The 21,833-nt window shown below is 35.5% G+C and overlaps 1 protein-coding gene across 10 annotated transcripts in view; it reads right to left on the bottom strand.

The window, feature by feature from the left end:
* Window positions 1-21,833, bottom strand: part of HNRNPC (heterogeneous nuclear ribonucleoprotein C) — a 61,144-nt gene that overhangs the window by 11,521 nt on the left and 27,790 nt on the right. For 7 of the 10 annotated variants that reach the window (XM_045823869.1, XM_045823868.1, XM_045823867.1 and 4 more), the window contains 3 exons: window positions 18,732-19,007; window positions 13,390-13,504; window positions 12,757-12,804 (listed from right to left, as the gene is read on the bottom strand). In XM_045823869.1, the coding sequence (XP_045679825.1) occupies window positions 12,757-12,804; window positions 13,390-13,504; window positions 18,732-18,972 (404 nt within the window). In that variant the 5' untranslated portion in view covers window positions 18,973-19,007. The remainder of the gene's footprint in view (window positions 1-12,756; window positions 12,805-13,389; window positions 13,505-18,731; window positions 19,008-21,833) is intronic. The other 3 variants (XM_045823874.1, XM_045823875.1, XM_045823876.1) reach the window with 1 other exon arrangement.

The following is a 21,833-nucleotide window of genomic DNA, read 5'->3' as shown; positions in this document are numbered from 1 at the left end:
CCTCACATCGATGTTTCCCTCCCTGCATCCCCCTCTCTAAAAAATCAATCAGCATGGTCTTACATGAGGATAAAACAAACTGTTCAAGTATCAACACCTTTAATAACTGGTATCTTTGAACATAACAAAAATTCTTTTTAACATACAAAGTAATAAAAACCAAAAACTTTGAAGTTCCCCCAATATAATTTCAATAGTATTTATTTCATTAACTCTCAAAGGTTCAACTTACAAGTGAATTGACTGACTTTGCCTTCATTATATAAGGAAAAAATGTGCTAAAAATGTCTATACAACATGTTTATATTACAATACAAATATAAAATTACATGTCAACAAAGGACCCAATGCTCCCCATTTTCATGATGCCATTAAAATTCTTCTCTTGTGTCTAAAAATAAAATGAACTATCAAGTTTTTTGCCCTGGCTCGTGCAGCTCAGTGGATTGAGCGCAGACCTGGGAACCAAAGGGTCACCAGTTCAATTTCCAATCAGGGCACATGCCTGGGATGTAGGATAGCTCCCCAGTTGGGGGCACTCGAGAGGCAACCACACATTGAGGTTTCTCTCCCCCTTTCTCCTTCTCCCTCCCTTTCTCTAAAAATAAAAATCTTTAAAGAAAGAGAGGGTAATTAAAAAAATGAATTATCAAATTTTTAAAATAATTTGTGGTTTTCTTCCTCTAAATTAAGAGACAATGTCTAAAGTTATTTTGAAGCATCCCTTCACAAACATGCTGGCCTTGCTGAGCTCTACAGAATGCAAACTGAAAACAAGCATTAAGTTACACGTGTTTTGCTAATGTAACCTATGGATGGAGTACCAATTGCCAAGGAAAATTTGCAGTTGCACTTTATGTTCCTTAACTTATTTTTCTTTCAATAAAGATCTTATTTATTTATGACAGAAGGGAAGGGAGGGAGAAAGAGAGGGAGAGAAACATCAATATGTGGTTGCCTCTCACATGCCTCCCTCAATGGGGACCTGACCCGCAACCCAGGCATGTGCCCTGACTGAGAATGGAACCAGCGACCCCCTGGTTCCCAGACCGGTGCCAAACCTGAGTAACACCAGCCAGAGCTATGTTCCTCAACTTTGTATTGCCTTTACCCAATAATGCATTAAGGATATAGATCGATCATCTATCTTCATGATAGCTAAATTAAAAACAGCAAGTACTGCTTAATTAAATGATAATGGGACTAAATAATAACCAGTATGATGTGAAGTACAGGATCCTAATTCCATATACAAGGGCACCCAGACTATTTTTAAAAAATGTAACTAAAGAATAAATATGGAAACAGAGGTTACTACTGCCTCAGTAGGTTTAAGAACCTTACCCAAAGAATAATGATCAAGGTTTAGGAACACACACTCCTTGAAGAGCAGGAATCAATGAGCAGCCCCAAAAGATGTAGAACCAATGGTGATATTAGTACTGAGAGGTATGTTTGCTAATTCAAAGACATATTTGATTAAAAACTATCCCACTGATGTATTTACAACAGCTGTCCACAAAAGTGAAATGTTAAGCGTGTACTCATTTGAAGATGCATGCCCTTTTACAAATTAAAAGAAAAAAAAAAAAAGCTGCATCTTTAAGAAAATGCAATGACTTGTCTTGTTGAATTGATTGAGAAGCTATGTTAACGTGAAACTAAATGTTTCATGAGAAAACAATTTGAAAATTCAGCAGAACAATTTCTAAACAAAAACTAATTTGGGTAATAATACACAGGTTGCTTTAAATCCTAGGACCAATCCTTTCAGAAACAAGACTGGCCCTGGCTGGTGTGGCTCAGTGGATTGAGTTTTGGCCTATGAACCGAAGGGTTGCTGGTTCTATTCCCAGTCAGGGCACCTGACAGAGTTGAGGGCCAGGTACCCAGCAGGGGAATGCTCAAGAGGCTACCACACATTAATGTTCCTCTCCCTTGTCTTTCTCCCTCACTCCCCCTCTCTAAAAATAAATGAATAAAATCTTAAAAAGAAAAAGAAACGAGACTGGACCCAACACTATGTTAAGAAACATATTTTTAAAAATTCCTAGCTTTGCTTCTGCTTACAAAACCTTCCATCCAGATAATTTCTTGACTCCTTAAATTTCCAATGATTTACAACATCACTCATTTGTCATGATGTTCTCCACACACACTCTCCAAAATGTCACACTTTGAATCTTGTACAAAGATTATGTCTTGAACAGAGTGGTCCAGTTATAGAAGTATTTATGAAGAATATTGTTTATACATCATATTAAGAACATATAAGTCCATTCATTCCTATATTCTCTTTTTATCAAAAGAGGTCCTTCTTTCATTTAATTTATAATAAAAGTTCTTCTGAAGAGCTGAGAAAACAGGTTTGTGGTTGCCAAGGAATAGAATAAAGTTGACTACAACAAAGGAGCTTTGTGGTAAATTTTTGGGAGATATGGCACCATCTGTAACTTAACTTCACCAGCAAGTAACATGGCTATGCATGTCAAAACTGTACACTGAAAGCATGTATCTTATTGTACATAAAAGTTTTGTGTTGTCCCATTTTCTGTATTTCCATTTTCTTCTCTTGAATCTTCTTGTAAAGTGTATGCCCCCACCATTATTAAAACTTACTCTTGTCAAAGTCACCAATGTTTTCCAAATTGCTAAAACAAACAGACATTTCTAAATATTTATATAAAACTGTTAACCCTCCTCTACTATTTAGACACATATGCACATAGCTTCCAGGATACTCGTGCTTCTGGTTTTTCTCCAAAAAATTTTTTTTGGTGGGATGCTCAGCCATCTTTATTTATTCCTCATCTTCCTGGTCTGTAAAGTTGCCATAATCTCTTTTTCATCTGTACTCATCTTTATGATTGCATGACTTTTATAAGCAGAAACAACTGCCTGCCTAACATCTCTTAAACATGTCTAATAAGGAGCCTAAATTAACACATCCACAACTGATTTACCTCTCAGTCTAGTTCTTTCAGTGTTCTTCCTTCATCAGTGCCTGTACATTCCAAGTTTCTAGTTTGCCAGGCTAAAACCTTGATGACATCTTTGATCTTTCCTTAGCCCTCATACTAATCTGTAAGCAAATCTATCTACCTTAACTTTAAAATCCAAGCACTTCTTACCACTCCTGTCACTCCCTGGGCCTACCTCAAATGTTTGCCTAGATAATTTCATCAGCCATTCTTTCTCGGAATAATTTTGTTAAAATACAAAAAAGATCCTCAATCCTATGCTCAAAAGTCACCAATGGCTTCTCATCTTATTCAGATGAAAACCTGAAGATATTTAACAGCTTAACATACTCTACATGCTGTGTTCAACACACTCATTTTCTCATAGGCCTTCCACTATAGTATACCTAGTGCACACAATAATGCCTCATATTAAGTTCTTAACGAATATTTACTGGGGTTTTTTGGGCAGTGGGAGGATTTTTTTATTTTTAGAGAGAGGGGAAAGAAGGGAAAAAGAGAGGGAGAGAAATATTGATGTCTAAGAAAAACATCAATCTGTTGCTTCTCAAACGTCCCCAACCAGGGCCTGGGCTGCAACCCAGGCTATATGCCCTGACCAGGAATCAAACTGGCGACTTGGATCATTTACAGGCTGGTGCTCAAACCACTAAGACACACAAGCCAGGTCTTAACAAATATTTGAGAAAATCAGCAATTTCCTAAACTGACTTCTAGAAAAGAATTAATCACAAATTACATCATCAATAACAGATAACACGCCCAACCTATCCTTACAGCTGGACTTCTGGGAGTACTAGTTTGCCTTTTATCTAGTATAAAGACTACTGGGTGTTTTACCCTAAGAAAACTCATAAAAAATAAGCCAAATAAATAATCTTCCATAAAACTGGATCAGTTTTCAAGCTATTTACTGCAAAATAAAAATCAGGCTTTGTGTCTATAATGGATGTGATTTGAGACTATTATAATGTCCTGCTTCTTCTGAGGAAAATCACAAACACAAATTTCCACAGATTAATTGCACCATAATAATCTGTTCTCCTTGTTAAACTCCATTAGCCTCAGAAATAATACACATATCACTGTAAGAATAAGTCAAATTCTCTCCAGTATATTTTGTTTCTTGTTCCTTGGATGATTAAACTATCAACATTTGTCAATTCATTCCTCTGCCCTTTTGACACATGCACACTTCATTAAAGGGGCAATCTTATCCTATTTATCTGAATTGTACCTTCTGCGTTTCCTGGGAAAAAACCCATTAGTTTCTTGGATACTATTTCAAAAGTCCTTGTCAGCTTTGTTCTGAAAAGGCAGTCTGGGTTCTCTAACTTCTTGCCTGAAGGGCAGTCTTTAGTCATTATAATTCTCACACTAAACACTATTCACAATTCACCCAACCCAGTAAGACTACAATTGCAGCATTCTAGACCTGAGTAGTCACTACTAACGTGGGTAAATTAAAGAGAAAATTCAGTTCTTCAGTCACACTAGCCACATTTCAAGTGCAAAACAGCCAGATGTGGGTAATGCCTACCACACCAACAGTGCAGATACAGTATTTACATCACCAGAAAGTTCTACTCAACGGTACTGCTTCCGAGTTTGTTGCTTCCAAAGACATCTATCTACTGCCTCGACGTAACTTCCAAAGAGCACCTAGAAGACTATTTTTTCAGTCTATAATATATAATCCTTACAAACCAAATTAATGTCCTTAGTATAATTTGATAGTTACACATCTCCTAGGATCACAAAGCAGAATGGTGACACTATAAACAACTAAAAAACAGTAATAAACTTCAAAACTGTGTCAGATATATCCAAAAACTTATGTGAGTGAGGTGGGGTGGAGGGATTAAGCTAAAAGGAAAAATGACACATGAACAGTGAGGTGATTGCTGGGGGAAGGGGGGGGGGTATAAGAGGATTAAATGGTAATGGAAATATACAATTAAGATTAAATAAAAAAATTAAAAAATTTAAGTTATATCCAGAATATATAAAGAAGCCTTACAACTTAATGATGACACAAAAACGACCAAATATAAACATAGGCCAAGGATCTGAATACATTTCTCCAAAAATAAACAGCCAGTGAACACATATACGCTCAGCATCAAGTTTTTAAGAAAACACAAATCACAACCACAATGGCATACTAATCTTTGAATTGGAATGGCTTAACTAAAAAAGATAATAAAACAAGTGTCAGCAATGATGTGAAGAAATTGGAACTCTCAGACATGGCTGATAGGATCATAAAATGTTACAGATGTACTGGAAGACTGTATAGCAGTTCCTCGGGTTAAACACAGAATTATCTTAAGACCCAGCAATTCTACTCCTAGGTATATATTCAAGAGAAATGAAAACATATGCCAACACAAAAATGTGCATTCAAATATTCATAGCAGCATTATTTAAAATGTGGAAACATCTCAAGCATCCATAAATTAATGAGTAAATAAATAAAATGTGGTAACATTCATATCATAAAATGCAACTCAGTAATAGGAAGGAATGAGGTACAAATACATAGTACAATATGGCTGAACCATGAAATATTATTCTAAGTGGAAGAAATCAGTCACAAAAGACATACTGAATGTTCTAAAATTACATCATAGTCATGACTGCACAACTCTGAATATTCTAAACTGAACTGTGTATTTTAAAATGACTTTTGTAAGTATGTGAATTATATATCCCAAGAAAGCCAAATTTGGGGGGAGTTGGTGAGAATCAGGGCACATGCCTGGGTTGAAGGTTTGGTCCCCAGTCAGGGTGGCAGGAGAAGCAATTAACAGATGTTTCCCTCCCTCTCTTCCCCTTCTTTAAAAATAAATAAAATCTTTAAAAGGGGGAGGGGGTGGATACAACATCATAGAGCTTGACAAGGTCTATCTGGATGAAAGAATGACCTAAAATACAATAGATTCCTAAAACAGCAGAAGCTACCTTTGAATTAGATAGTAATATAACCAGAACACCAGGGCCAAATAGCAGCTTTTCTGGTTGAAGTTCAAATCCATACCCTTCAAAAAATGTCTCCTGACTACAAGAATCTAGGAAACAACAGAAATAAGAAAACAACTCTGCTAAGTGAAATAAAGAACATACCACTGTCAAAAAATTAAGTCCATATATAATCAAGTTTATATTGAAATAATTAATCTTATGCCCTCATCTAAAATCCTCCTGTTAACATAATCAGGTTCCTACAAGAAAGATACAACCAACAAGGGGGCTCTGAGCAAATGTAAAATTTTACCTTATGCCTAAAGTGATATTTATGTCACTTTAAGTGATGCATGAAGAGGCATCTCTTAGCCTTTCCAAGGAGGCAAGAACCCTCTTGTTCTCTGAATCACATAGCTTTCCAACTACTAAGTCCAATGCTGCTCAGGAATATCAGAAAAATGTAAAGGGGCAGGGATGGGTGCAAAATAATAGCTCCTCTAACCTCAATAAAATTGGTTTAATCTAAAACCTAAAACTCTTGTGACCTGGCTGGTGTGGCTCAGGGGACTGAGCACCAGCCCGTGAACCAAAAGGTAGCTGGATCAATTCCCGGTCAGGGCACATGCCCATACTGCAGGCCAGGTCACCAGCTGAGAGGAAACCAATAGATACATCTCTTACACATTACTATTTCTCTCCTTTCTCCCTCCCTTCCCCCCTCTCTAAAAGTAAATAAATAAAATCTTTAAAACATAAAAAAAATGCAAAAATAAACAAAGCTTTGTGTGCCTAAAACAAAATAAAGCCTCAAGTATTAGTTTAAGGAATATGATGGTTAGCTTCTTCCACCCATCTTGCCCTTTCAATGGAAACTCGTGTCCAGCACTGTACAAACTATTTTTCTCTATTTTTGATCAGTATACCTTCCTGGAAAAGACCTGTAGGGTAATAATCAACAAGAATTTGCTGGTTTCCCACACCTCTTAACAACTCAAGTCCCTTAACTTTCCTTGATGTAACCTTTAATGGCATAAACCTAGTCATAAAAGAAAACCTCAGCTATATTTGACTTCTCTCCCCAAAGGACCCACTTGCAAAACTGTAACCCAATAAATCACATCAAGACCAGTCTACCTTTCCATTCCAACAATTACAATGATAACTGCAATACTTAACACCTTCCCCTCCTCCATTTCTCTTTGCTAGCCACTGGGCTGTTTCTAAGCACACAACTCCTTAATACGCCATAGATAGTAGCCCCTTACAACCCTCATTCTTTCCAACGATAGCTGGGTGCCTCCCCAAACACACCAGAGATATTCACAACTTTGCATCTTTAATTAAAGCTGTACCCTCACCCTTTCTGCTTAAAAGCCCCCTATACTTATTACACCAAAGGCAAGTTCAAATATAGCCCTTTGTGAAACTAAATGGGGCGCTTTGAATCTCAACAGGGAAGCTTATTGCTACCCAAAGGATAACACAATTTTTTTTAAAGATTTTATTTATTTATTTTTAGAGAGGGAAGGGAGGGGAGGAGGGGGAAAGAGATCAATTTGTGGTTGCTGGGGGTTATGGCCTGCAACCCAGGAATGTACCCTGGCTGGGAATCAAACCTGGGACACTTTGGTTCTCAGCCCGCACTCAATCCACTGAGCTACGCCAGCCAGGGCAGGATAACACAATTTATCTTTTTATGAGACAATCCTGTATAATGCATGACACATTAACAGCCCCTGTTAACTTCACAGTACTATCCTCACTGTATATTATATTGCTGGTCATTTATTTACATGTCATATTTGATCTGTGAGCAGATATAAATTCATTCCTCTTTCTAATCATGGTGTGCTGGCATATACTATACCACCTACAATACTATACTGCCTTCTAATGATCAATAAGTGAATGAATGAAAATTAATGTGAAAAAATTTTAACTACAGAAATTGAAGAATTTGAAAAAGAAACTACTGCAAAGTTATTTCAAAGAAACTGCTCACAGAAGTTCTCTCTCAAGAGCTGCTTCAAGCAACAGTTTTTCTAGAAGCAACAGACTCTCAACTAAGACATAAAATGGAACTGGATCTTTGTCAGGAGCTTCTAGATTTAGCAGACTTTTAACGTCAATAAATAATGTTTTGAACAGAAGGGTGACTTATGTAACTCGCCCAATTTAATAAATTACCCCCCCCACAAATATTCATCCTAAAAGCAAAGGCTACTTTGGGCTTATATTCCTACCACAAAAAAAATTATGTTTGTTAATTAATCTTTGGGTAATTATAAACTATATATGATAAGAGTTTATAAAATACTTGAAATAGCTGACAGTACATCTGAGTGTCAGATACTAATAAATCTATTTAAAATGGTAGTTTCACATTTATTGACAATTTGTTAAAATTCTTAACTTCCACACCTGTAACTTGAGAAATGGCTGTAACAACTGGAATTCAAAATTCCACAAGATGGTAATAACAAAAACTCTCATTAAAAATTCTTCCAAACTAAGGTAATCTTTTAAAACAAAGATTTATTTATTTATTTATTTAATTTATTTATTTTTAGAGAGGGGAAGGGAGAGAAACACCAATATTTGGTTGCCTCTCATGCACCACACCCACTTACTGGAGACCTGGCCTGCAACCCAGGCATGTGCCCTAGACTGGGAATCTAACCAGTGACTCTTGGTTTGCAAGCTGGCATTCAATCCACTGAGCCACACCAGCCACAGCTCAAACTAAGGTAATTTTAATAATTTCAGGTTAATAGTTCTTAACTCCCCATCCCCATCAAAAATCAATAACCTTACTGCAGGTGCAAGCAGCAGCAGAATCTAATCCTCTGTTGTCTCCTTCTCAGAAGATAGCATATTAAAATACAAGCAACTCAGATCTAAGTTTTATCATTTGATTATCCTCCAGTTTTAAAGGTATTTACAATCTTTGGGACTTGATCACTAACACCCATTAATATCCAAGCAAAAATACAAATCACTGCAATTCTCCTAACAAAAGGTCATTAATAACTTCCCTTACATTTAAAATTTGTTTCTCCTCACAAAACAATGCCTACATTCTTCAAGTTTCTGTCAAAACTCAGGCTAATAATGTTTACAGGGCATGATACCTTTATGAAGCACTCTGGTCTACTCCCCCTAACTCCACTATGCCAAAAAAGAGAAAACAATAATAATCATAATTAAAGAAAAAAAGAAAACACAACACAAATCTGATCAAGCCTCCAAATTTATCTACTAATTCATAGGAAATACAGCTGGTAGAGGAACATGATGAACAACACAAAATACAACCTGCAGAACCAGGTCTGCAAAATTGATCAGATTAAGGGATTTTATTATTTAAGTGTAAATGATAGTGTTTGTTTATAAAAGTAGTCTTTAGCTTTTACTGCTATACTGTTCTTTTATATATCTGAATTGAAAATGTTCCATAATAGAATAAAAATGAAATAACTATTAAAAAGGATGTTTAAAAAACAAATGCCAACCATTCTTCATTTCACTAAGCATTACTTTAAAAAACTGTTGTCATACATAAAGAACCCTAATTATGCTAAAGGTGTTAGTTTTGGGGGGGAATGGTGGGGTGTCCATGATTCCCTTCATTTTGATATGTAACTAGTGTCAACAAAATATATAGTAGTAATAATGTATTAATAGGGTTAATAAAATACTAATTCAGAAGTGTAATATGTAGTACCATTAGCATGTAAGAATCTGTGGGGCGTTTGATAAACAGAAATCCTCATGCTCTAAAATGACTGGGAATTCCTGAATGTAAATAATATTTTGAGGTCATTATAATGCAATTTTCTCATCTTTTATGTTTTCTCCAGTCTCCATAGCAGTTGTATTAGTAGGCACTATTTCCATTTTAGGGATAAAAAAAATCAGATTACTGTATTTTTCGGACCATAACACGCACCCTAGGTTTTAGAGGAAAATAGGAAAAAAATTTTGAAGCAAAAAATGTGGTAAAATATTTAGTAACATAAATAACACAATATTTCACCAATGTAAATGTAAACAGAACTCAACAGCAGCATTAACAACCATTATTCCTCCCAAATTTGGGGAAGGGAAAAAAAAAAAGAAAGAAAAGTGTGTCTTATAGTCTGAAAAATACGATGCATATGGCTTTGGTCATGATCTGTTTTGTTAAATGACAAGTCTCTAGATTTCTCAGGTGTTCTTCTCTCTGCTTCATTATCAGTTGCCTTCCTAAACATAACAATAGGCATTAAACCTCAAGACCCCAGAAAGCTGAATAAAGAAATCATCTAAAGTAAAGCCAGATCTGTTTTAAAATATTTAGTATGTGAATTTCATATTCTGAAGGACATGCTTAGAACCAAAGTGAATAAGTAGACAATAATTTAATCTCCATTAACATAGCCAGGCTCAAGAGCTTTTAGCAGTATCTCAGAGAGAATTTCCCATCTTTTTTAAATAAAAATTCCTAGATAGTTGATTTAGGATCACTAGGATAATAACAAAAATCTTAGCCTTAATTTGTGAATAAAGTATCTTCAAAACGACTTGAGAGGAAACAAACACCATTCTCCAGAGTAGTTTTTCCATTCTTCACTAAACCTATTCATTTTCCCACCACAGATAACTACTTGATCAGCTCTTTGACAGCTCTGCCTGCTTGCTCCATTTAGCCTTCAGAAATTTTTTTCTCTTCTTTAAAAATTGAAGAGTGAGGCCAACAGTATGTTGCCACCAATTTTTAGAACTAAAAGGCAGCGGTAAGCAATGTGAAGATTTTGTTCTACAAACATCTTAATTTCTTCGCTATTCCTTGTTGTATCTTTTTATCAAGTTTTGTGAAATTCTTCACTTAAAAGGATTTTTTCCCCAAACATATTTACAGTGAGATGATAGGGACAAAGCTTTGCTGCCTTACTAAGACAACTAAAAGAAAAATTTCCGAAGACCACTCTCATGGAGATAGAATTAGTTAAAATTTCTATACACAGAATTTAAACATGGAGTTTCTTATGCTAGTCTCCATGATACCCCAGAAATTATTTTTAAAAAATTAGTGTAGCACCCTGGCTGGTGTAGCTCAGTGGATTGAGCACGGGCTGCGAACCAAACTGTCACAGGTTCAATTCCCAGTCAGGGTACATGCCTGGGTTGCAGGCCATGACCCCCAGCAACTGCACATTGATCTCTCTCTCTCTCTCCGTCCCTCCCTCTCCCTCTCTAAAAAATAAAATAAAAAATTTTTAAAAATTCATGTATTAAAATTTTCCTAAAAGAAGCCATGACATCAAGAAATAGGGTAAAAGTCATAGAAATAAAACTTCCTTTTCTTTGCTAACAATGATTCTCAATCCTACCTGGACACAGAATTCCTTCGGGGCTTGAAAAAATACACTCATAAAGAGCCTACCTAGAACAGCTGTATATAAATCTCTACAGGTGTAACTGAGCACAAGTATCTTTTAAATGTAGCCAAGAGATCTATGTGCAAGAAGGGAGTGGGGTAAAAAACAGCTGCTTCAGACACACTCACTAGGTTTCAGGGCCTTTAAGTTTCTCTACCAGTGACCAAGTTTTCCCGTATCTGTTCTCTCAACTGTAAGGCCTGCCATTTTTATATTTTATTATTTTCAAAGTACAAATCCAATTATTTTTCAAAATGTGTTCAAACATAAAAAATCTGAAGAAATCTCTAAGGACAAATGAAATAATCACTTGGTGCTGTATGAAAGAGATTCAAATTATACAATGGAGACCCAAACAATTTTGCCAGTCTTAATTCTTGTGTCCTTTTAGTAACTACCATAGTCTATGTAGTATTTCTCAGAGAGGAAAATCATGTTCATTTATCAAGTCCAATGTATGAATAAGCTCAAATACTTCCATATAATGCAGTTTCAAAAGTACCAAACCAAACAGACCTAATGTTTCCTTAACATTCCATGACGACTAATATATCAGAAGCCAATGTCATACCAATCCTTTTTGCATATCGTGCCATTCCTCAATAATTAATCCCTATATCTAAATCCATCATTCAAAAGCCACCCATAACCTATCCCTACTCATACATCTTCTAATTTTATTTCTCAGGACTCTCCAACAAATATTAATGCTGTTCTGAAGGCACAAGAAAAAATCATAATCATTATTCCAAACTCCTTTACCTTTTAAAACTAGATTACCACATTCTCCAATCTGTAATACAAATCTTAACACTTTAACTCCTAAAGAAATTTGTATTAATTCACTATACCTTCTGACTGTATCCTATTTTGTATTATTTGGATTGCTTAAAGGTCACTATAAAATATTTAAGGGTAGGAATAACTTTAGTTTTGCTGTAATGCCATACAAAGCAAAGTTAAGTGGCAAGTACGCAATAGGGAATTAATGAAAAGAAAATGGAACTACATTAGTATTTAAGTCCCATTTCATCATTAGGCAAGTCAGTTAGTCCTTTTATTTGGCATACAAATTAAAACAAAACAAAAAACATCTGCTGTGTCAAGAAAAACAGTAGTCCACAAAATATTGGACATGTTCCAATACAACTGAAAGATATACTAATTCTCTGAAACCAATAGAAATGTCACTTTACCTAGTCTACCTCTGACAATTTGCAGGAAAGTATTTTCATTTTGCTTTGGCAGAAAGAGGGGACTTTGTTTGAAATGTTTGTATTGTTCATTACTACAAAGGGAATGTTCATTACTACAAAATGGAAAAATAAAATGGTTCTCACTAGGTGGCTTTTTACCAAGATAGACAAAACAAAACACTTTGAACATACCTGTCATAATAATCCCGCTGAAAGTCATAGTCCAAGTCAAAAGAGGAGCTGAAAAATGAATAACAAAAAGTATTAATTTGGAGCTGTTAATATCAATTCACAACAGCAGATGGGGGAAAAAACCCCCATGCCAAACCAACCACAACAAACAGATCAACTGATTAGCATGGAATAATCCACAATCATTCAAATAACAACATTAAATTTCAAGTACCTTACGCCACTGAGCATGCAGTGGCCAAATAGCAAATATAGGCTAAAGTTAGCTAAAATTTCAACACATAGCATAATTGCTAAAAATAAGAACACTGAAAATTACAATAGTAAATTAAACATTCTTAGGCCACCTTCTTCCCTTTCTTACTCCCCAGCTTCTTAGAAGCTAAACTCCTCTTAAAGAATTTAATTTGTGCTATAAATACCAAATTACTCTTTAATAGTAAAAAATACCAAAGAATTCTAATAATTCTCTGGGAAATGGGCAAAAAGGAGGTACATTAACAAGAAGTTAATAAAGCATTACTTTTACTCAGAAAAATATACGATAGTTAACCCTCCCCACACCCAGAAAAACAGATAGAGAAGATGCCCACTGATGGACACAATGCAGTTATAAACAATAAAGTTCCGGACCTGAGTAGAGGGGACGGAGAAGGGTGTTCTGGTACTGACCCGTACATCTCCGCTGCAGATCGTTTCACACCTGCTTTTCCTCGGTTCACTTTTGGCTCTGCAGCCAGATTAATATCTGAAAAAAACAAAAACAAAAAAACAGGAACAAAAAATTTTAGTGACAACTCATAAATCAGGGATAGGGGAGTTCTCATAATACAGCTTTCTAAGTGTACATAAGTCATATAAATCAAAAGTCTAACACTGTCTCTCATCTTTCTTTATTACACTTAAAAAATTCAAGAATTCTTATAAGGCTAAGACTTAATCTTCCATTCCTTTGTCCTCTCTTCTCTAGCAAAAGAAGCATTCATTACATGTAACACAATATCTTTGGTACCTCCCCACCTCAGCTCCTACTTCAATGAAACTGTCACCATTCAGAGAACCCCATTCTGTTCACTGTTACTATTCACAGGAGAAAAGTATCAATAATTAATGGTTGCCTTTGTAGGAATAATTCCATGAATTTTAAATTAGCACAGACAAATATATTAAAAATGAATGTATTCCAGAGATTTTATATGGCAGTTCATAAATTAATATGGTTAATGTATGATACCCTTAAATTCTCCTGAAGGCAAATCTTTATTCTTAAAAGTAGAATCAACGGTAAACTGGCACAAAAAATGCTTGTTAAGACTATGCAGCCTTGCCTGGGTGGCTCAGTGGGTTGGAAGCATTGTCCTGTATACCAAAAGGTTGTGGAATTGATCCCCAGTTGGGGCACATATGGCAAGCAACCAATTGATGCTTCTCTGTCTTTCTCTGTCTCTCTCAAAATCCACAAACATATTCTCCAGTGAGGAATGAAGGACAAAAACCCTTTATATATGCATGTACAAAACCACACACAGAGAAAAAGGAAATAAAAAAGCAAAGGGAAAACCCCAATTTCTATTTACAACATTAATTTTTAAAATACCCATGCCAGTGGCCAACTACTTGCCCTACTATCCACTGCCTACCAAACAAGAGTTCAGTGGAATCCCTTCTTTAACAAAGGAGGCAATTTCGTCAAAAATCAATTAGCCAATGGCTAGGCTCTCCAAAACTCAGTTCATCAAATGACAAATTAAAAAAGACAGTCAGTACACTGTCTATTTGCTTACTAAACAACTTATTAATAGTCTTAATTTCTTGATTCACTAAACTCATATCTAAGTTTTAACATCTAAAGTTTGTAACAACTCTGCTTTTACAGTTTTGACTTTGGAATCATAAGTTTTTATAACATTACAGAATTAAAATTTTTAAAAAACAATTTTAAGATGTAAAAATTTTAAAATAGAACTGTATCAAGGTTGATTACACAATCTAATAGAGAAATTATTTCATGTGATTTGAAACTATAGTACTGAGTCATACATAAATTGTATTTAGTAATTTTAATTTTAGTAAAAATATAGGTACAGTTACTTTAAAACTGTGGCACAAAGTACACATGAAATTATGTTTTCTTAAAAAGTGTTAAGTACCCCCTAGTCTGCTCACTGAATCTAGCCAGTAGCAATTCAAATGCAGTAAAAATAAACACTCCTGATACACAGATAGTGGTTTCTAAATTATTCCCATTAAAAGGAGCCAAGGTTCTTTGGCAAAAGTGGCAAATTCCAAGTTAAGGTCAAGATACATACCACATGACCTGGAATATCTTGTGGTGCCAGAAAACGAGGAAATAATACATTATTCCATTAGGAAAGTCTCAAGGATACAGGGACCAAGTTAAAGATGATCCACTGGCTAAAATATTCTGAGCTCCTAAGAATAATTTGCAACAGACTAAAAGCACACCTATTTAAAATACATGAATTCATAATGACACTAAGCGAAAGCAATGACTATATTTAAAGGATGCTATAAGCATCAACTAATTACACCAAAATTTGAAAAGATTTATCCTGCCTTTCCAATTTGAGGAGTATTTTTTTGTTTTATTTTAGATTTTATTTATTTATTTATTTTTGATGGGAGGAAGAGAAAGTGAGCAAGAGAAACATCGATTGGCTGCCTCCCACACGCCCCCAACTGGGGATCTGGCCCACAACCCAGGCATGAGCCCTGGCTAGGAATCAAACCAGCGACCTTTTGGTTCGCAAGCTGATACTCAATCCATTGAGCCATACCAGTCAGGGCTGAAGAGTTTTTCTGAAAAATCAAGTATTAACAACAAGCTGTTCAGTTTACAAAAATTACAGTAGTGCAAAAGGGATTAGAAAATCTATTTGAAACCCCTAATGAACTACCTAAGCATGGGGAACTTCATCACAGACAGGTGATAAATTTTTCTTAATCTCACCAAAAATGATAAACCATGTTAGGCCATCTGATGTTGTACAGTATGAAGTATATAACACTACCCATTAAATATTTTCAGCAAATGAAATAGAATCTGAATTAAATCAAGTCTTTAGATTTGCAGACTCCAAGACAGTAAGCTGCTAGCCACAAGTGGCTATTTAACATTTGAAATATATTATGTCTGAAGTATACATCCTGGACTTCAAAGACTTTGTATGAAAAGAGAATGTGAAATGCCCCAATCACATTTTTCAATGATTACATAACAAAATGACAATATTTTGGGTGTACTGGGTGTTAAAGTATATTACTAAAATAATTATCACTTGTTATTTTACTTCTTTTAATAAAGCTGTTCACAAATTTAAAAATTATATACATGGCTCACATTGTTTCTACCGGACAACATCACTCCAGATCACTATACAAAACAGGAATAGAAAAAATAATGTCACAAGGAAGCAATCAGTTTAGTTTGGGGGAAAACACTAGAGACTCCTCCAACAGATTAAATGTCACTACAAATATTTTAATGTGTGTATGGAAGTGGGGTTTGCATTTTGTTAAAAGTTTTCATTTGTTAGATATATACTGAAGTCTTAAAAACACTCAACAAAAAATTTTGTGAAAACAGAAAAGACTGATAAACATAAGATCAGCCACATGTTGGTATCTGTTCATCTAAGAGAGACGTACATAACATACAGGCTGCTTTTTCTCTTGCTTTGGTGTTAAAAATTTCTATGAGAGAAATTAATTTTAAAAATGTGGCTTTATTTTCAGACATCTCACAAAACTTGTCTTAGTTCATTTCTACCACAACAATTTTATAAATGTCAAAGTTTATATATTGAGTTTTCCTGTACTTTGTTTGAGTGAAGGACAAATGATAATGAAAATTTCTTGTGTATTCTCAATCACAACTGCTCTATCTTGAATGTTAAGGATTATAAGTTTTTTGCCCTGGCTGGTGTGGCTTAGTGGATTTAGTGCCAGCCTGAGAACTGAAAGGTCACCAGTTTGATACCCAGTCAGGGGACATGTCTGGGTTGCAATCCACTGCCACTGGGGTTTTTTAAAATATAGCATTTGAGAAATATTTGTAAATAAAATACAAATCACACAAAAATTGTATTCTAGAGTGAAAGAGCTATAATAAGTCATCAAAAATCTACAACCAAAAATCCAGACCAAAATGGTCTCAAAAGCTGTTGAGACTTTTCTACACTTTGTTTGTTGTAAACATTTATTAAATGTTATAATCATGAAATGCTGAGGTTCTGAGATCTGTTATAGGGAAACATCAACAAGGGAATGCTTAAGGGGAAAAAAATTTACTCCAACCTGAAGAGAAGCTATGTAAATGTTGATAAATATGAAGTCAGACTTCAAATTTGTTGTACATTATGCATTTTTAAAACACTAAATACAGCCCAGGACGGTGTGGCTCAGTGACCTGCAAACCACAAGGTCACTGGTTCCATTCCCAGTCAGGGCTCATGCCTGGGTTGCAGGTCAGTTCCCCAGTAGGGGGCGCACGAGAGGCAGCCAAACACTGATGTTTCTCTTTCTTCCTCCCTGTCTCTCTAAAAGTAAAATAATTTTTAAAATCTTAAAAAAAAAAAAATTACACTAAATACAAACTCCTGGAAAATGCTGAAAACAAAACAAAAATTTAAGCCACCACAGTATTCCAAAGACCGGAAATGGACTTGTATTACAAACACTTCAGCTTCCATAATACTCACATCCCAGAAAATAATAAACTATATCAGATTATACGACTGACAACAAATCCTAGAAACTCATAAGCAATTAATAAATTATTCCAGAGCCCTGGCCAGGTGGCTCAGTTGGCTGGAACATCTTCCCATACACCAAAAGGTTGCAGATTCAAAAATTTCTGGTCAGGGTACACACATATGAGAGGCAACTTACTGATGTTTCTACCTTGCATTGATACTCCTTTTCTCTCTCAAATCAATAAACATATTCTTGCATGAGGATTAAAAAGAAATTCAAGAAAATGAAGTTCTGTAATCATTAGAAACATACTTAGGATCTGTAACAGTCTTAATAGGTAATGAGGTCTAAAGTTTAGAGTATAAACTATCTAAGCAGAGCTCAGACCTCATTTCTCAACATTTGAACATGGTACATCAGAGAAAAGACTACTGGTTGAACTACTATCTAAAACTACACAACCAGAGTTTACACTGCTAAAACATGTTGAACTACTAGAAGCTTTTCACAAATTGTCTCAATTCTTTAAATTTATCTAAATTATCCTAACAACCCCAAGTATAAACTCTGAGGTCCTACTAACTCCATTTTAACAGAAGAGAAAATTTAAGCACTGGCTGGTGTGAGTCAGTGGACTGGGTGTCAGCCTGCAAACCAAAGGGTCGCTGGTCTGGTTCCCAGTCAGGTACAGGCCTGGGTTGCGGGCCAGCTCCCCAGTGGGGGGCATGTAAGAGGAAGCCACACACTGATATTGCTCTCCCTCTCTTTCTCCCTCCCTCCCCCTCTCTAAAAATAAATAAAATCTTAAAAAAAATTTAAGACTCAGCCAAACTACATAAGCTGTCCAATATACAATGTGAAGCCCCAATACACGGCCAAGCAATCTGACTCTGGAGCCCATGAGTGAAGAGGTTATATGGTCTTCCTCCAGTCCACTGTGAGCAGTGGGCATAGCCATTTATTACGGCAGCAACTGTACCTTATGAAATAGCATTCCTGCCTCCTCTATCTTACTCAAGACTACCAACTGAGGGTTATCTAGTCTCAACTACTCAACATGGCATAACAACAAATAAAATCCATATTTAGCCCATTATATCTATAAACCTAACATTCTTATTACACTGAAGTCAGCCACAACATCCAGAATATTTCAGGCTATTAAAATTATTGCATGGGAGAGAGAACAATACAAACAGAAAAGTTCTTATATATGAATTATATAATCAATGAAAAAATTAACTCAACCCAGATCTTACCTAAAACCTGTCCAGCAATCATTCTGCCATCCTCTCCGGCCACCGCAGCCCGGGCATTTCTCTCATTAACATACTGAACAAAGGCAAAGCCCTTATGAACGGAGCAACCCACAATTTTGCCATATTTTGAGAAGATAGCCTCCACATCAGATTTTTTGACCACAAGAGTATTGAGATTCCCAATGAATACACGGGAGTTCATGGAGCGAGGATCTGTCTTGTTGGTAACATTGCTGGCCATTGTCTTTGATGATAAGGTTCCTCACAAAGCTGAAACTGGAAGAAAAAAATGCATAAAGGTGAAAAGATGCTAAAAACAAGATAAAAATTTCTCTACCCTTATTTTGAACCACTGTGACTAGAGCGCAATAGCAGTCAACCTCAGTCTATTACTATTCATATTTTACATCCCCTGAATATATCCCCTTACAGAAATTCAATTTTCCCTTCTCTAGTATATTTGAACAGTACTAGACTCATCCTTTTAAGGGGACAAAAGAATCTTCATTGACTCTTGGCAACACAATGTTCTTGAACATTAATTCCAAATGACTCCTCTGTTTTAAAGGCCTCAAGCAAATTAGAATGCCCTAAGCTCTCTACTAACAATTTCTACTTGTTTTTTACCTTGCCAGTCATGTTAATCTAACCATTGCTTGTCATCAACAATTCCATTTTCTTGCACACTGCTTTTACTAAAGAGTCTCAGTCTCCCAAAGATATAAAAAAAACTCCAAATTCTGCCCACAAACCATTAGTTAAGATTAATGTGGACAACTGACACTATACCCTTCAAGTATAATTAACCTTACTAGAAAAAGGCAATTCATTCACTCTGGAAATACTTATTTCCAGGAACTTCAATTGATTTACAATATGCCAGATACCTGAAGTATAGTATCATCTTTTTATAGAATGTGATGGCTCTTTACTTCCTTTTTATGTAATAACCTACAAAATACAGCTGGGACATGTAATAATACTGGATGGTGATAACAAACACTGCATGAAATCAAAAGGCCACAGGAACTAAGGAAAAGAGCACACATTTCCACAGGCCATTTTGAAACAAAAATTATCTTTATGTATGGTAGGTTCAATCTTAATGTTTTGGCATTGTTTTAGCTTTTGTATGTCTCCTGCCCCTGCCACTCAACCACCAACTCAACTCAAAATTATGATAGATCCACCTTAGATTTAGAGTAACAGTCTTTAAGATTAAAGATACCAGTGCCTAATGTTATTTTTCCAATCCTCAAGAGAAATCACAACAAACTAGTTCTCATGGATTGTTAAAATGCCTCATATATACATATATAATAAGCAGTTAACATCAATTATACATGACCCTTCCCATTCTGACCCTTAAAATATATAGTCATTTCATAAGCAGTACTAATTTGAAAGATGTAAGAACTGCTTTTCCATCCTATTTTCTCTGAAATTCAAAAGACAATCTATTTTGTTTCTAAACTATAGCTTTATAAAGAGTAGTTCCTATCATTTTTTTTAGACTAAACAATACAAACTTACCCACAGTAGGCAGTGAGAATCACCCATAGCCTTTCAACCTGAGTTTGACTGCCCAAAATCCTTGTAACATTGAGAATTAAAATATAAACCTACCAAACAGGGTAGTTCTACCTGCCACCAGCATACTGAACATTAAGTGAAAACACCAAAGAACTGACATTAAATTTATATCCCTTTCATGTATACTCATCCCCTTCACATATACTTCTTTGAACCACAAATCAGAAATGGCTTTGAATAACTGTTTTCTCAATTTTCACAAATATGTTACATAGCCAATACCAAGTTATACAGAACAAAATTCGTTACATACGAAAAATGCCTTAGGGTGCGATTTTCAACCTCTTTCATCTCATGGCACATATAAACTAATTAATTACTAAAATTCTGTGGCACACCAAAAAATAGTTTAGTCAATTTGAACAACAAAAAAAAGGTATAATTTTGATTCATTCACAATGGACGGCTACTGTGCTGGCTGTTGTCATTTGAGGCCAGTACCCCCAACTAAATAGTCAGGTATTTCATGTTTTAAAAATTCTTGTGGTGCACCAGCGTGCTTCGGCAAATTGCTGCCTTAATGTATTAGGGCTCAATTCTCTCAAGGAACCCTATTTGAAAAGACTGGTAGAGAAGACACGCAGGTATACAAAATAACCGTGGCACAGTAGCTCAGTTAGTTAGAGGATTGTCCCAATACCTTAAGGTTCTGGGTTTGATCCCCAATCAGGGCACATATAAGAATCAACCAGTGAATGCATTAATGGGTGGAACAAATCAGTCTCTCTCCCATATAAACAAAATAAAAAGGTACTACCAATGGTTGTCATTTCTAAATTTAAGGATAGGACTTTCTCATTTTTTTTTGATAACATGGTTTCCAAATTCAATACAAAAATCATGAATGGTTAATGAAAAAATAATATGATCCCAGTTTCAAAAGCTGGGCTAAGGTCAATAGTTTAGCTTTCAATGCCCATAGTTACTATAAGAATTAATCAAGATAGGAACAATAGTAAAGACAAGTGAACCCCAAACATCCATTAATCCCACTCCTAGAAACACATCCTCCTAAAGAATTAAATTACAAATTACTCTGTAATTACTACAAATTACTCTGTCTTCATTGTACATTTCTTGAGAATCTGCTAAGTACCAGGCACCAGAGCCACTTTAGGAAGCAAAGAGGAACAGATGATTCTAGTGGTATTGCTGTTTATTTACTTTTAAAAGATTTTATTTATTTACAGAGAGGGGGAAAGGGAGGGAGAAAGGAGATAAACACCAACTGGTTGCCTCTTACACATACATCCCCAACTGGGGGCCTGGCCTGCAACCCAGGCATGTGCCCTGACCAGGAATTGAACTGGCAACTTTTAGGTTTGCAGGATGATGTCCAACCCACTGAACTACACCGGTCAGGGCAGTACTATTGTTTAAACTTTTATTAAAGAGAAAGAACAGATTTCCAAAAGTTTTAGAGATAACCAAATGATTTTGGGTCATACTTCACCCTATCTCTGGTTATTTGGGGTAGAAAAAAATGGTAAATACCCTAAATGCACATAA

This window comes from Phyllostomus hastatus, unplaced genomic scaffold (genome assembly GCF_019186645.2).
Source record: "Phyllostomus hastatus isolate PE091 unplaced genomic scaffold, TTU_PhHast_1.1 phas_scaffold_501, whole genome shotgun sequence".
NCBI classification, from domain to species: Eukaryota; Metazoa; Chordata; class Mammalia; order Chiroptera; family Phyllostomidae; genus Phyllostomus; species Phyllostomus hastatus.
The sequence above is the reverse complement of the archived record's forward strand: the minus strand, read 5'-3'. Positions and strand labels throughout refer to the sequence as shown.